At 39.8% G+C, this 15,117-nt stretch overlaps 1 protein-coding gene across 10 annotated transcripts in view; it reads left to right on the forward strand.

Moving 5' to 3' along the window:
• Positions 1–15,117, forward strand: part of WNK1 (WNK lysine deficient protein kinase 1) — a 97,508-nt gene that overhangs the window by 28,693 nt on the left and 53,698 nt on the right. For all 10 annotated transcript variants that reach the window (XM_041398640.1, XM_041398642.1, XM_041398641.1 and 7 more), the window contains exons 2-4: positions 3,343–3,515; positions 7,573–7,793; positions 9,842–9,999. In XM_041398640.1, the coding sequence (XP_041254574.1) occupies positions 3,343–3,515; positions 7,573–7,793; positions 9,842–9,999 (552 nt within the window). The remainder of the gene's footprint in view (positions 1–3,342; positions 3,516–7,572; positions 7,794–9,841; positions 10,000–15,117) is intronic.

Raw genomic sequence — 15,117 nt, forward strand, 5'->3', positions numbered from 1 at the left:
TCTGAGTACTGCCCCCAGTAGCTGCCCTGTTGGGAAGACACATCTGGGCTTGAGTCTTTGGGAGTATGCAGTTATAACTGAGGATGGTGGAAACTGTTCCCTTCCCAAAGTCTTGCAAAACTCCCTTAAATTCTCACTAAGTGAAGATGGCTTCTTTGTCTCTGCCACAGCTATGCTGTACAGCTACTTTCTGGGTTCCTTGTGATGCCAAGATACTCTCATTCCTCTGCTTTTCCTGAACTATTTATACCTAACATGGCTGGTAACATCTCAGTCTCCCAAATTACACACAGTGCTCTATTTTCCTTGCTTATTTCAGTATTTTAGTAGCTGCAGCTGCTTAAGTTGCGTTTTTGTACAAGAACAAGCATGAGGTGAAGTTGTCACTTTTGCCCATACTAACTGCTCAAAGGATGCCAACATGCATTTGGGATAGGCTGTATTCTAGTCTGTGTCTATGCAACCTGAGAGATCTTGCTGTCTAATGTTTTTAATTACTCAGGTTTTGAAAATAGACTCGTCATTTTAAATTGTATGTTGGGCCTGCAGGCCAACTGTTTGCAAGCTGCATTAGAATGTAATTTGTACAGCTAAAACCAGTCATCGTGTATATAGATTTCGTTGTAAAATTGTACAGGAGACCCAGTATTTTCCTGAATGTTAGGGTTGTGGGTTCTTTTAGAGTATATTGGCATCTTCTGTAACCTAGCATTAGTGCTCCTTTAGGAGAAGAATATAAAAACCTGCTACAGATGAGGGTGTGGGCTGCGTGTCCAAGGAAATGAGGGTAGAAAAAGGTAGTATGCACTGCTGGGCTTAGGAAACAAGTGGCCTCTCTGTCTTTTTCTCCCAGCTCTGTTTAATGTTCCCTTTTGCTGCTGCAGTTGTGTACTGAAGGGTGCAGGGTTTCCTTGGTTGCAAAAACATAGCTGTGTTCCTGGGTGAAAGTTTTTGGCCTGTGCTTTGTCCAGACTTGTCCCAGATCACTGGGGCACTGTGACTTTCAAAGCAGTGTTGTTTTACTTAGTCTATTGCCTGGTCTTGGTGGGTTTTTAATGCCAGCCCTGAAGTGTTGAGTGTCTGTGCTGGACGTCACAGCTGTGTTTGCAGGAACATGATGCTGCATGGATGTGACCAGAGAGAGAAATAAGTCCAAAAGTGAGTGCCTCTTAGGACTCTGTTCATTAATAAGAGTGATTAGTGCTTGTTAGTTTCTATTTGGGGGCAGTAGTACAGGGGCAGGGAAAACTGAATAAAGACCTTAAGGGAGGTTGGGTTATGTGGGTTAAAATGAGAATGAAATTAAATACACTTGACTTGAGGTTAAGTGTAGATCTAAAACTGGTTAACAGTGTTTGTAGTAGATAACTTGTTAGTATGCACACAATAAAGGACATATAATCCAAATGTGTATCAGAAATTTTGGGTTTGGACAAAATTAATGCAGGTTTTCATACTGACTATTTAAAAGTGATAGAAAAGTAATTATTACAGCCTTTTTTGTATCATGACCATATATAACAGTTGAATTTACATCTAAGTACGATGGCTTAAAAAAGTGAATTATAAGGGTCAAGAGCAGAGGCTGAGAATACTGCTTTATTTTCCTGTAAGAAGGATGATATTGTGATTGTGTTGTTTGAAGCCTTGGTGCATGTGTGTATGGTCAGCTGTACCTCTTGCAGCTCACTGCTTTTCTGTCTCAGCAGTTTGAAGCTGTTGAGATTGAGGTTTGAAACAGAACTTGCTGCCTTGTTCATTATACTGAAAGGAAAGCTATTAGAGGGGTAAGATGGCTCAAATAAGAGTACTAATTACATATAAAAACTCCTAAACAGACATAAATGCTCAACTGTTGGTGGAGTGTTTCTTCAAATGTTATATTGAAACCTGTGCAAATACACTTATGAAAGAATGGGAAGAGGTGGTAATGCTGATTTCTACAGAGTGAAGTAGTTGTAGGATTGAATGCTTTTTGATGTCTGTAGATTAAATTGGTCATACATAAGGATTTTGCATTTTCCTTAGAATTGTGAAGGTGAGTGACATCCTAGACACCAATAGGAAACTGATCCCTGAGGTGATTTCAAACCTGTTTTCAGACTTTTACCCAGGGAAATGGAATACTTCTGAAAATTTGAGCTTCATCTGAAAAAGAAGTTTGCCCTTGCCTGAAAATACTCTGTGAACCTTTTAGAAAACGTTGATGGTCTTAGTAAATGTAGGATGGTTTAGATATTACATGGCTGAGTTATATTGAGAAAACACATGACCTGTAAACAAAGGAAGAGGAATTGCAGTCTGGAGCACAATGGGAGTATAAGTAAATCCTGCATGGTTTTACTGCCTCCTTTTAATGGAAAAGACAATGTGAAATCAAGTGACTTGAAATTTTTACTCAGATCTGACAAATAGGTCTTTGGTTATTGCTAAATAACTTAGAAACAATGTTTCTGAAATTCTTGGCTATAAGTATATCCTGAAATATTTTATGTTTTTTAAATGCAAGCTGCATATGGACTCAGTTTGTGCCAGTCAGTCAGACTGGTGTGAGCAGTGCATTGGTTGTGCCTTGGTAACTGAGAACATTGTATGGCATAAGGAGATGCCTTCTCTTTGAGATGTGCTTCTCATTCAGGTAATAGCTGACAGCCAGCTGCAACACAACACTGTTGTCCAGGAAGGCTGTTTTGTGTTCTGCTTCTGGCCAAAATATTGCTTTCTGTCTCTCCTGGGAGTTACATTTTTTGGTTTTGTTGACATGAGATTTCAGGAAACTTGCTCAATCATGAGGTTCTGCATTTAATCAGAGAAAATCCAATTCATTCACTTGATGGTCTACAACTACAGGAACATACTGTATCTTAACAGAGGTTTGATGCTTAACCCCCTCTATGGGTGGCTAATCCTCCATCTGTTAACCAGTGGTCTGGACAGACATCTAGGAATAATGAAAAGTTATTGTTATGTACAACATGAGAGGGACATGCTTTAAATTATCTGATTTCATTCTCAGACACTGAAGTGTTGAAGACATTATATCCCCTTTCCTCCCGCAGTCAGGCAACAGCTAAATTTATTAAAGTAGTAAAGCAGGAGAAAGCAGAAAGAGGAGTTAATCTACAGACATGCAGTTCTTAACCCTGAGAGCAATAGAATTATAAAGAGCAACATATTATAAAAAGACTGTAATAGAATGTGTTCAAAACAGAATATTTAAAGGTAATTGCAAACCAAATGGTGTTTAAGACATGTCATTCTTGTGTGTACCTAACTGTTTTCAAGTTGCTGCCTCTCAATAAGAAAATAAAACTTTCTGATGCACCTTTTCTTTTTCATTAGGATCGGAAGCTGTCCAAGTCAGAGCGACAAAGATTTAAAGAGGAAGCTGGGATGCTGAAAGGGCTTCAGCATCCCAATATTGTCAGGTTCTATGATTCCTGGGAGTCTACAGTCAAAGGAAAAAAGTGTATTGTTCTTGTGACGGAACTCATGACGTCTGGAACATTAAAAACGTAAGTAAATTAAGACAAGGCAGGGTTTCAGTTTCATTAGCACAATACTAGAGCACTAGAAGTAGGTGATATTTAGAATAGATGAGAACAGAGCCCTTCTGTTGAAGGATAACCTACTGTAGGAGCATTCTTGTTTAAGAGGAGCATTACTAGCATTGCAGGGTGTGGTAGAACATATTTTAAGTTAGCAGGCTTGTCAGTTCTTACTTGTGATGTCCCAGTAAGCACATGCACAAGACTTTTGAATTTTAAGAGCTGAGAGAGGCAATACTTAGTTTTCACTTCTCAGTATTTGTTTGGTTTTTTTTCTCCAGCTACTTTCATTGAGGATGAGCTAGTTCGTCAAGTTCAAAGCTCAGATGAATTCACCTCTTTTGGGAGGTTTTGAGTGTTACCACAATACAAATAACATGTAAAAAGAAAAAAAATTCACCACCTATTGGTTTATCTGCAACTTGCTGAAGCTTCAGATAGAAATCCTGTAGCTTGGACCTGTGAGGCAGCTGAGTGCACCTCATGGTGTGCTGAAGGCTGAGTTAGGCGAGTGCTGGAGCTGCAGCTGCTGTGAGGGATTCCAGTGGCGTGAGGGGCTCGTGGGGGCTCTGCTCTCTGCCCCAGAGGGAGCATGTCCCAGGTGCCTGCCACCATCCCTCTGCTGGGAGTAAAGCTGCCAGCTCCCCAATAAAGGGGCTCTGCTCCTCTCTGGGAGCATGTCCCGAGTGCCAGCCACCATCCCTCTGCTGGGAGTAAAGCTGCCAGCTCTTCAATGAAGGGGTTCTGCTCCTCTCTGGGAGCATGTCCCGAGTGCCAGCCACCATCCCTCTGCTGGGAGTAAAGCTGCCAGCTCTGCAGTGAGGGGGTTCTGCTCCTCTCTGGGAGCGTGTCCCGAGTGCCAGCCACCATCCCTCTGCTGGGAGTAAAGCTGCCAGCTCCCCAATAAAGGGGCTCTGCTCCTCTCTGGGAGCATGTCCCGAGTGCCAGCCACCATCCCTCTGCTGGGAGTAAAGCTGCCAGCTCCCCAATAAAGGGGCTCTGCATCCCTCACTTTGTTCAGTGCTCGTTTCACTCTTGGAGAGGCATTCACACCCTACATGTGTAAGGAGGCTGCAAGAGCTGGAAACAGTTTGCCTTCTCTTTGGCTGAAATAGCCTGTGAATGTCTTGTGTTTTTTACTGTGCTTATTGAGAGCTACAAATGGACATTCTTAAGAGGAAAAATGGCTCTCTGGAGTCTGGGCTGCAGTTACAGGGAAGTGTTTGTCTCTAGAAATAGTATTGGATGGCTAAGCATACGACAACATTCTTCAGGCATATGTTCAGTGGAGACCTTTCTCAGGTTGCTTAAGGTATTTCAGGTAAAATAATAGATCTGCTACTTAATGTGCTGTTTTCAGACAAGTAATAAGTTAATGGTTTTGCACCTCTGTACTGATGCCTTTAAATAAAGTTTACCTAATTTTCTGCTGAATGTGTAGTGCTAAATTTATTTTTCTCCCTTTTTTACTCCTTTATCCCTCTCACAGATTTTAATATTTGGATTGGCTTATGTGGTGTCATAAGCAAGATGATGAAGTAATAATAGACAATTATAAAGTAGGGTGTTGGTAGGAAGAGATACCCCAGTTTTTCTGTCTGTGGGATTATTTTGTATCTTGAAATAAGAAAGTCTTTTTATTTAATCTGGAAAAAAAATAATAGGCTCTTTAATTGAACATGCTTTAAACTGTAGAGTTCTGGCTAGGGTTTTTCTCTACTCTTGTATAGCTGGTGTTATAGCTGTGATTTAGTTTATTCTAGTCCACTTTGCTTGAGGCTTGACAGGTGAAATGTATGGGAGATTTCAGGTGTGCCTTAATTGAGTACTTCATGTGCTTGTGGCATTTTCCTAGATTTACACTGTACACTTGTGTTTGCATATATTTGACTGTTACTTCCATATCTTTTTTCAATATGTTTACCTTACCTGCATTTGATAAAAGTGATGACTTTCTTCTTTTGGTACTTGGGACATAGACATTCTTGTCACTTGATGAAAAAAGTGAACAGAATACAAGTGTGATGGTATCTTAAAGGAAATTTTCTCATGTTTTAGTTTAATAAGGATTCCTATAGCTCCTTGAGCTCTATGTAATTGTAATTACAGAAACTTAGACTGGGAGCCTCCTGAGGTCTCTTCAAGCTCAAGTTATTCTATGATAGTAGGAAAAGTGAAAACGTACTGGCTATTAGGCTTGTCTATTTTTGTGTATTTGTATGTGCTTCCATTTTAAATTGTTTTCTGCATGAAGTGACATGTGAGTTAATTCAGGTTAGTATTATGGAACAATGGCAGGCACACTGCACAGTGTTGGGTGATGGTTGGATCCAGGTCCTTTAACAGTGAAAAGCTGGCAGTGGACTAGCATATTTGTAACCAAGAATGCAATTAGGGGTTCCAGATGCTGAACTGAAGTGCCCCTACCATGTGATCTTTGGAACAGGCTCAAGAGAGATGAGTGAGGGTTGTGTCAATAGCAAGAATTCAAGTGGTAGCTGATGTGATTCAGAACCTCCTTCAGTTTATCTCCTTCCTTGGCTTGGCTTTTTCCCTGCCTTCCTTGACATTCTGACACCCGATTTCCTCTGGAACTGACTCAATTGCTTTTACAGAGTTATTTTCATATCAGGATCATTGCATCATAGCAACTTGATTTTCCAGATCTTGTTTTGAACTGGAGAAATTAAACTGAAAGGGATAAATACACTGCATTTCTGTGTTGGAGCTGATTGAAGTGATTTCATCAGGACTGTATCTCCTAATTAAGTGAATCTGCAGAGAAGAGACTGACCACTGCCATGGAATAATTGAACACAACTTGCTTTTAGTTTTAAGATTGCAGTGGCTAGACTCCATGCTGGTCACAGAATTTACTAGCAGTCTTTCTGTAGTGTGAAACTGATCTTTATCTGAGACTCTCACTGAGTAGCATTGCCCGAACAACAATGTAGTCCTTGCTCTACAGAGTGTGCTAGGTCCTTTCTCTACATGTAGTCTGGCCTGTACTTTTTCAGAAGGAACAAGACAGCTCTTCAAACTATGTTACCCAACTAGAGGTTGAGAGAAAACCCTGCTGGAAAGCACTTGAAAACTGTCAGAGGTTATTCACCTTGTGGCATCTCTAATCTGCTGAAGTTAAGTGACAGAATAACATCTTAGTCTTAGGTCATGCTCATTGAAAAATATTTTTGGTATGGAATTTGACTCTTCTTATATGAGAAGTTAAGGTTGGATTGTATTCTATCTGCAAAAGGATACAGACTTATGTATAAACTCTTCCACCTCAGTTATTTGACAGAGCCTTTTTAAAGATTTCTCTGCCCTGTCTCTACCTGTCCATAGTTTTGAGGTAATGAGTAGTACCAGTTGGATTCAGGTGATCAAACCCTGTCCTGCACGCAGGAGGGGATCTCTAAGAATTTCTAATTATGTTGCTAACTCCACAGGTAAATTTGAAACAGATTTAAAATGTAATGTGGAAACAGAGTGCTTGACTACTCTTGTAAACAAGGGACTGATTTCAAAGCTCTTGCAGTTTTCTGCAGCTCTGTACTTTGTTGGTTATTAACGTTTTGGATCTAGTGACCCACCTTCCCACCCACTTGTAATTAATCAAGGTAGAGGTTGTAAGTGTTTGAGAAGTTAAATAGGTAAAGAACTGTAATTAATGAGCCTTGAATTATTTGTCATTGAAGCAGTGCCTTGGAATTTAGCAATCCAGCTGTTTAATTACTGTGGAATGATTTTGTATGCAGAGGTGTTATCAGCTATGTACACCAAGCTTTCACATTTTTGTTTTGTCATTATAGTCTGCTGGCTAGAAAAGAGGGGATGGGTTTTTTAGAGGGGAATCATCTTTAGCTCCTCTGAAGTAGTGAAATGCTCAGGTAGATTTTAAAACAGAAATTTAAATTTATACATCATTAATTACTCTTTCTTTTCTTCCAAACAGCAAATGATATAGTTAAATCTACTGTTTGTTAGCAGAATCTATTTAAACTATTGTTACTTTTTTCATTAGGTATTTGAAAAGATTTAAAGTGATGAAAATTAAAGTACTACGAAGCTGGTGCCGTCAGATACTGAAAGGCTTACAATTTCTACACACACGTACTCCTCCCATCATTCATAGAGACTTAAAATGTGACAACATCTTCATTACTGGCCCCACTGGATCAGTCAAGATTGGAGACCTTGGTCTGGCAACCCTGAAACGAGCTTCTTTTGCCAAAAGTGTGATAGGTAAGCCTCTCCTGTTTTGGAGGCTGCTGAGCCAGTCTACCTCTGTGGAGACTTCAGTGTTTTAGGAACTTTCCTAAAAAACATGCTTATAAAGGTACATGGTCTAAGCCTGAAAATATGTAGGCTTTGTCTCTTGGTTGCTGAGGGCATTCTGTGTTCCTAATGCAAAGACATGTTGAAATTTGGTTGTGCTTTTGTTACTTATATATTAACATTAGCTATTTGAAAATATAGAGTTCTTGTCCTGCCCAACAATCTAGTGCAACATTGTTGATAAAACCACTCTTCAGTACCTAAAAATCTTACCTTTGGTGTGGTGCTGCTTCAAGAAATGTACAAATGCATTTTGGTGACCAAACAGCATTTTGATATTTAGTGTAGTGCTAGTTCATACAGCCAAATATTTTTTTCATTGTCACCAGGGGTTAATGTTGAATCTCTTGCAGCTTGTGAGTAATCAGAAATTGAGGTGTACCAAAGAGACAATATTATATATATATGTATTTAAATAATAACACAGACTGTGGTATAACACCTTACTCAGGGAGTCTGTAGAATGTGGATTTGTGTGAGTTAGGAGGGTGCATTGGGAAATAGTGCTTTATTCTGGCTCTGTCCCTGTGTATCCATTCATAACCTTTTTCAGAAATTGATTTGGTGGAACTAGTGTGATCTTTCTTGTGAATTCTTGAAAGAATTGGTTTTATCAGCTTTGTTTTTATAGTTGGGTCAATAGACTGCAGGAAGTTTCTTTCACTCTCAGTATTTAGAGCTTGCTAAAATTTAGCATTACTCAACAGTCCTGTGCCAGATTCCTAGCTGGGATCAATGGCATATACCTGTAAATTTTCTTGCAAGCTGTCACTGAAATATTTCCTGCTTCTTAACCAGGTCAAAGTATTAATAGGGAATAAAAGAATGGTGTTAAAAACCATAATTTCTTAAGCATATTTGTCATATCTTCAAATTTATCACTGGAAAATTACCATCTGTTACATAGTTATCTGTTAATGATTACCCTTTGGATAAATGACTGCAATTTACATTCTCTTTGGTTTAGTCTGGTGAAACAAGCAATGGGCTGTAGAATGATCTGTAAATTGCCTGGAATCTGGTATCTGCAGGAAATAATTCTGTGTTTTAATTTACAAAAAGCAAACTTGCATCTGTGGCTTAAAGTAAATCTGATCATACAATGCAGTCCCTTTGTTTGCAGAGGGGATCTGTGATGCTTCACTGGGCAATCATTTTCTGCACACTATTTAAATGGGACTTGTTGAATCTCACGCTCTATGCCTGTAACTCAATCTCTCTGTATTTCTGAGTATTTTTGACTGTAGGGTGTCCCTCACTAATGCCTGTATCTGCAGTAGGCCTATAAATATACTGCAGGTGGGAAGGTAAGTATATGAAGAAAAGGGCTCTGGTGAGTGGCCTTTGCAGAAAATTACTTTTTGTATCCTCTTTTCACGGAGATTTTTATTTGTAACAACAGAGCTTTTCATTGCAAGGCCTTATCTGACCCATTCTACTTCAGCAAGTAGATGGAGAGCACCAGGTCAGAGACTAGCTGTGGGCTCTTACCAGTACTACTTCTTTTGCAGCAGAGGGCAGTCAGGTGATTTATGAAACAAGGTTTAATGTGCCTCTTTTCTTACAGGGAGAAAAGGTAAGTGCATTAACTCTCCTTAGTATTTGGTTTGCAGCCTATGGCTAGTCTGCAGTTTTTCCCCTCTTCTTATCCCCTCCCCTCCTGTTTGATTTCAGGCTAATCCAGTCTGTTCTGACATTTGTATCAACTAACATACCTAAACAGGGAATTGCATCAGTTCTCACATGCCATTGTTATTCCATAAAGGCCTTGCAATGGAAGACTCACAAAGTACATTGGTGCAACAGAGTCACTAAGGGTTTCCTCCCTCTTCTTTTTGCCTCCACTTTCTCTTGTCTCACAGGTTTGCCCAGCCGCCTGTCCCTGCGGTGAGTAACGCCAGCAGCCTCTGCTCGCTTTGAGACATTTAGAGTCTGAATCGTTCTTTTAATTTAAGGTACCCCAGAGTTCATGGCCCCCGAGATGTATGAGGAGAAATATGATGAGTCCGTTGATGTGTATGCTTTTGGGATGTGTATGCTAGAGATGGCCACGTCTGAATATCCTTATTCCGAGTGCCAAAATGCTGCGCAGATCTACCGTCGAGTGACCAGTGTAAGTCCCTCCTCACTGCCGAGTCTAAAGCTACTGCTCTTAGCAGCACAGGACTGCAGCAGGGTAGCACCAGTGCTGTGCAAGTGTGTGGGGGGGAAAAAACCTGAAAAGAGATTATTTTGGGATGAGTGCGAAGTTACAGGGTGGTTGAACTCACTGAACATCTGCCAGAAGCTTGTAAAATATGTGAATGGAAATAAAATATTGTATGTGTTCAAGAAAAAAATATGAAGAAACCAACCCCCCAAAGCAAACTAGAAAAAAAATAAATGTACTAGAATAATAACAGATTATTTTCTGAGCCACTTGGGGGATGGGGGAAGTAGTTCTGTCTTGAAGAGTAGCTGGTAACCTTGTTCTCTGCAATAAAGCTGGATAACAGATTTGAGCACTGGCTTAGCTGCCTGCCAGTTACCTAGAGAGATTTTAATAGTTCATTGAATTCCGAGTGGCCCTTAGCTCCTGTGTTTTGGGGGCACTTCTTATAATGATGAAGTGGAAATACTTGATAAATAACAGGAAGCTATTCCACCCTGGTAAATACCGGGCAAGTGTAGTGGTGGAGGTGGAGGCATTGTGGGAGAAAACAAATATGGCTGAGAAGGCAATCAAGAGATTAGAGCTGGCCCATCTGACCAGACTGAGGGCAACATGCAGACCCTGAGTGCAGGAAGCAGAACTGCAGTGCTAGAAAGGTGCACTATGGTGAGGCAGGATTTAATCTGTGATATCTGAGGCAGTGTTGTGAAGACTGTACCAGTACAGTGAAACAAACATGTTCAGCCTTGTGACCTAAGCATTCAGAAAGAATAGTGAGGTGCCTGCTTGGGGAAGTGAAAACTTGCATTGGATTTCTCAGAATGCCTGTGCATATGTGCAAAGGAGAAAAAAAAGCCCTAGACTTACCTCTTTGTCCATAAACAAATGAGTTCCTGGTAATTCTTTTTGAGCATGTTATCTCAGAGGAGTTGCAAATTTAATAAACAATTTGGAAAAATAAAATGCTCTCTTATTCCTGATGCCTCACACTGCAGATATAGATATATTTCCTGACTTAGAGTTGGAGAAGAGTCTTCATGTCATAAGCAGTGAATTCTGAAGAGAGGCTTGGTGAAATAAGACTGTCCCTTTTTTTCAGGGAAATATTGGAAGGACACAAAAGAAAGGGGGGAAAAAAAGGCATAAGTGGTCACTTCAGTGTTTTGCACGGATGCTAGAATAACTTTTTTTATACATTTATATACATTCAGAATTGGGGTTTTTTAGTTTAGTTTTTTTTTGTGTGTTGGCAAACTTACCTGTAATTTTCTAAATAGAGTTTAAAAACTATGCTAAAGTCCAGTCCTTACTCCGTGTACAGCATAATCTGTCCTGGAAGCAGTTGGGATCAATGATAGAAAGCTATGTATCCTACTAGAACAGTCTCAGTGGTACTTTTTACTGTGCCTATGGATGTGTCTTGGACAGAGCCAAAGCAGCAAAATTTGCATGGACGTTGCCTAATGTAACTGTCCTGCCTGTTCCTTAAGGACCCTGCTAGGAACTGGGATGTTGTGAGAATCAGCTGTTGAGGCAACATCAGGTTTGTAATTCCCCAGATCTTACAGACCTGTCTTTTCCCTGGTCTTTCAAGTACGGAATTGTGGTTTTTTGGTTTAGTTTTTTTTTGTGTGTTGGCAAACTTACCTGTAATTTTCTAAATAGAGTTTAAAAACTATGCTAAAGTCCAGTCCTTACTCCGTGTACAGCATAATCTGTCCTGGAAGCAGTTGGGATCAATGATAGAAAGCTATGTATCTTACTAGAACAGTCTCAGTGGTACTTTTTACTATGCCTATGGATGTGTCTTGGACAGAGCCAAAGCAGCAAAATTTGCATGGATGTTGCCTAATGTAACTGTCCTGCCTGTTCCTTAAGGACCCTGCTAGGAACTGGGATGTTGGTGAGAATCAGCTGTTGAGGCAACCTCAGGTTTGTAATTCCCCAGATCTTACAGACCTGTCTTTTCCCTGGTCTTTCAAGTACATAACTGGAAAGCTTTGTAGGGACTGGTAGGAGAAAAAGTTACCTAGGGACTTAGCAGAGTTCCACTTACCACTTGTTTGTTGTGTGTGGTGCTCCTTTCTCCCCATGGTTATTGGCTGATGTTGGAAATTCTAAATGGATGAGAAACACTGGCAATTTTTTGGTCTGTCCAACACCACCTTCTCTCCTACTCTGCTGATGGTTCACAAATCAAGTTTATTGGTTGATTTTTTTTTTCCCCCCTCAACTATTTGATTTACTGCTTGAGAGCTTGTAGGATACACTTTGATATTAAATCCAGCAAATCTTGTTTTATTTCAGAAGTAGCAAAGGACAGGAAGGTAAAGAAAACGAAATGTATGTTTGTCTGCTTTGAAAGTCTGTGTGCTTTGGTATTTTTGGGGTTGTTAATTCAGTGTAGTTGCAAAGCAGTTTGTTCAAAACAAAACCAACCAGAAAGAAAATGTGAAGAATTTTCAAGGAAAGCTTTCAATGAAGGCAAGACAACATTATCTGTAAATACAGCACAATCCTTAAAAAGTTAAACTGATAATGGAGAATTTGGTGTTCTATAATGTGGAAAGAGATCTGTGTTATAAAAATGAAATTAAATACTCCTGGAATTCTTTTTACCACTCCATGAAAGCTCTGTGAACCAATGTGAAAAAGAGCCAGGTAGTTTTAGATGTAGAAGATTTTAGAGATTTTAGAAGTTCAGACCATGTGTGCAGTTGTGGGTGAGGGGTGAACCATTTGCCAAATTCAGTATTTGGAAGGACAGTGTGTGAACTATCAATAACAGTGGAGGCAGAAAACCCCCTCCTGCAAAAGTGACTTGAGCAGTACTTACCAACTCATCTCTTCTAATGTATGTTGGAATAATGTATATCTCCCTGGACATCTTTAGGGGTGTTGGTCGGTGTGCTTTGTGGAAGATGTTTAGCATCTCCATTTCAACCCCTTCATTGCTATCTCCCTGGACATCTTTAGGGGTGTTTTGAGGTAGCAGCTACAGTCCTGCTGGGCTTTAAATTGAAAGCATTGTTTGATCTAGGTGCATACAGAGCAGAATGAAGGACAACAGGAATGGTCTGCTATGAAAGTCATGAAAGGTCATGCCATGTTGGAGCTTAAAAAGCACTGAAACCCCAAAGGCAGTAAGATCAAAATGTGCAGCCACTCACTGCAGGCCATATGTATTTAAATTAATTAATTTCCCTCATCCTCTTTGCAGGAGCTATTAGGCTTAGTAAAAAGCAAAGTTGCTCCATTATCTTAAATCCTTGCTATTGCTTAGGACAGAATCCTGTAAAAGGTCTGTTAATGCCCAGGGTGTCCCCTCAGAACCTCTTGGTAATAGCAGCTTATGTTCTTTTCTCCCATTTTGGCTGTGCATTGTCTCTTTTTTAGGGGGCCTTCAGCTGCATTATCACAAAAGCTGACACCTTTTGTGATAAGGATGAGTCTGGCTGATGCCCAGGTACTGCAGCTTTGCAGTATTGCTCAGAGGACTCAGTCCTGTTCTACTTTTTGGTTCAGGGTCTTTCCTCATGGTTGGAAGCAGTTTTTTGTTAAATAACAGACCTTGGCAAGCACAGATCTAGAATTTGGATCTAAAGGCTGAAGTTCCTCTCACAGATGAGACATTTTTTGGCCCAGGCAGTAATTGTTGCTTCACATCTTGGACAATAGCATTGCTGCATAAGCCTGCTGTTCCTAAGATGCTCATTTATACTGTCTGCATTCTCTCACTGGGAAGTTCCTGTAATTCATTAAAACAGTCCTAGGATAAAGTTCTTGAATTTCCTATGGCCCAAGAAACACAAGTGCAATTAAATTGTTATTCTGGATTACTTTATCTAGAAGACTTCTTTTAACAGAGTAACCTGGGTATATACCTGACTTAAACACAACTGTGCAGAATTTGTAGGGCTCAAGGTGTTATGCCAAACTTTGTATCACCATTCTGATAGGGAAATCAGCAGTTTAACACAAAATATTGACCTCTTTGTACTTGCACCCTTCAGCATATTCAGTTCAGACCCTTTCACTAGCAGTTTCTTTAGAAAGGAAAGACATCTGCATGGCTTGTCACTCAAGCTTAAAGGAATCTAGCTTTTATCTTTGTTTTCATTAAATCATAATGTTGTAATTTTGTCTCGAAACCCTGTTTTCTTTATTGAAGCCATCTTCTGCTGCTCTTTGGAAATGGTTCGAAGTAAATTAGTAGTCAGTGCTTAAAGAATTACAGCTTTTTGGATTTTTACCTTCCTGTGGGATGGGGAAATCTCTGAGGTTTAAGCAGTATGTCTCCTCAGCTGGGAGTGAATGCATCCAGTGAGCACTTACTGATGCCTGCTTGGCCTCAGAAAAGAAATAATCTAAACCTGCAATGAATTGATAACAAGCTGCACTAAAGTACTGATTTCCTCTCTGGTTCATTTTGTCTTCTCTGCCTTCTCGTGCAAGCACAGCTGTGTGGAATGCTACTAGATTAGGGAATGGATCCCCTTTTCTTTGTGGTTTTGCTTTTTTGGTTCCATTTTTGTTTTGTTTGTTTGGTTTTTTTTGTTTTTGTTTTTTTTTGGTTTTTTTTTGCAATACTGCTCTGTATCCAAGTACTGCAGAGAGTTATAATGCAAAATGAAATCAAGATTCATAATTCTTTTACTTACTTGCTTGCATAAAAAAACAAAAGAAAGAGTGTAAGAGCTTAGTAAAATTCAGGAGGGTTTCCCTGTCTTTGTTCTTCTCAGGAGACTGGTATATTTTTGACCTGTTCCATGCATATTGCAATTAAACACTTTGTCACAAGACATATTTGAAATGGGCTACACGTGCATTTAAATGGAAAAAGAGATATTTATAGAACAAACATCTTAAGTATGATTTCTTAATTTAGTCTGTTTGGGCATCAATGCAGTGAAGGCATAACTGACTGCAGTAACTTCAGCTGCTTTGCCTCAGCCTCTGGTGGGACCATGGAAACCTCAAAAAAAAAAACCTGTTGCCTCAAAATCTAGATCTCTAATACTTGGATATCCCAAGGCTTAAATTTGCTAGGTGATTGACTAGTCCCAGGACTAGTAAAAT

Source organism: Onychostruthus taczanowskii, unplaced genomic scaffold, assembly GCF_017590055.1.
Source record: "Onychostruthus taczanowskii isolate IOZ18803 unplaced genomic scaffold, ASM1759005v1 scaffold15, whole genome shotgun sequence".
Classification (NCBI taxonomy): domain Eukaryota; kingdom Metazoa; phylum Chordata; class Aves; order Passeriformes; family Passeridae; genus Onychostruthus; species Onychostruthus taczanowskii.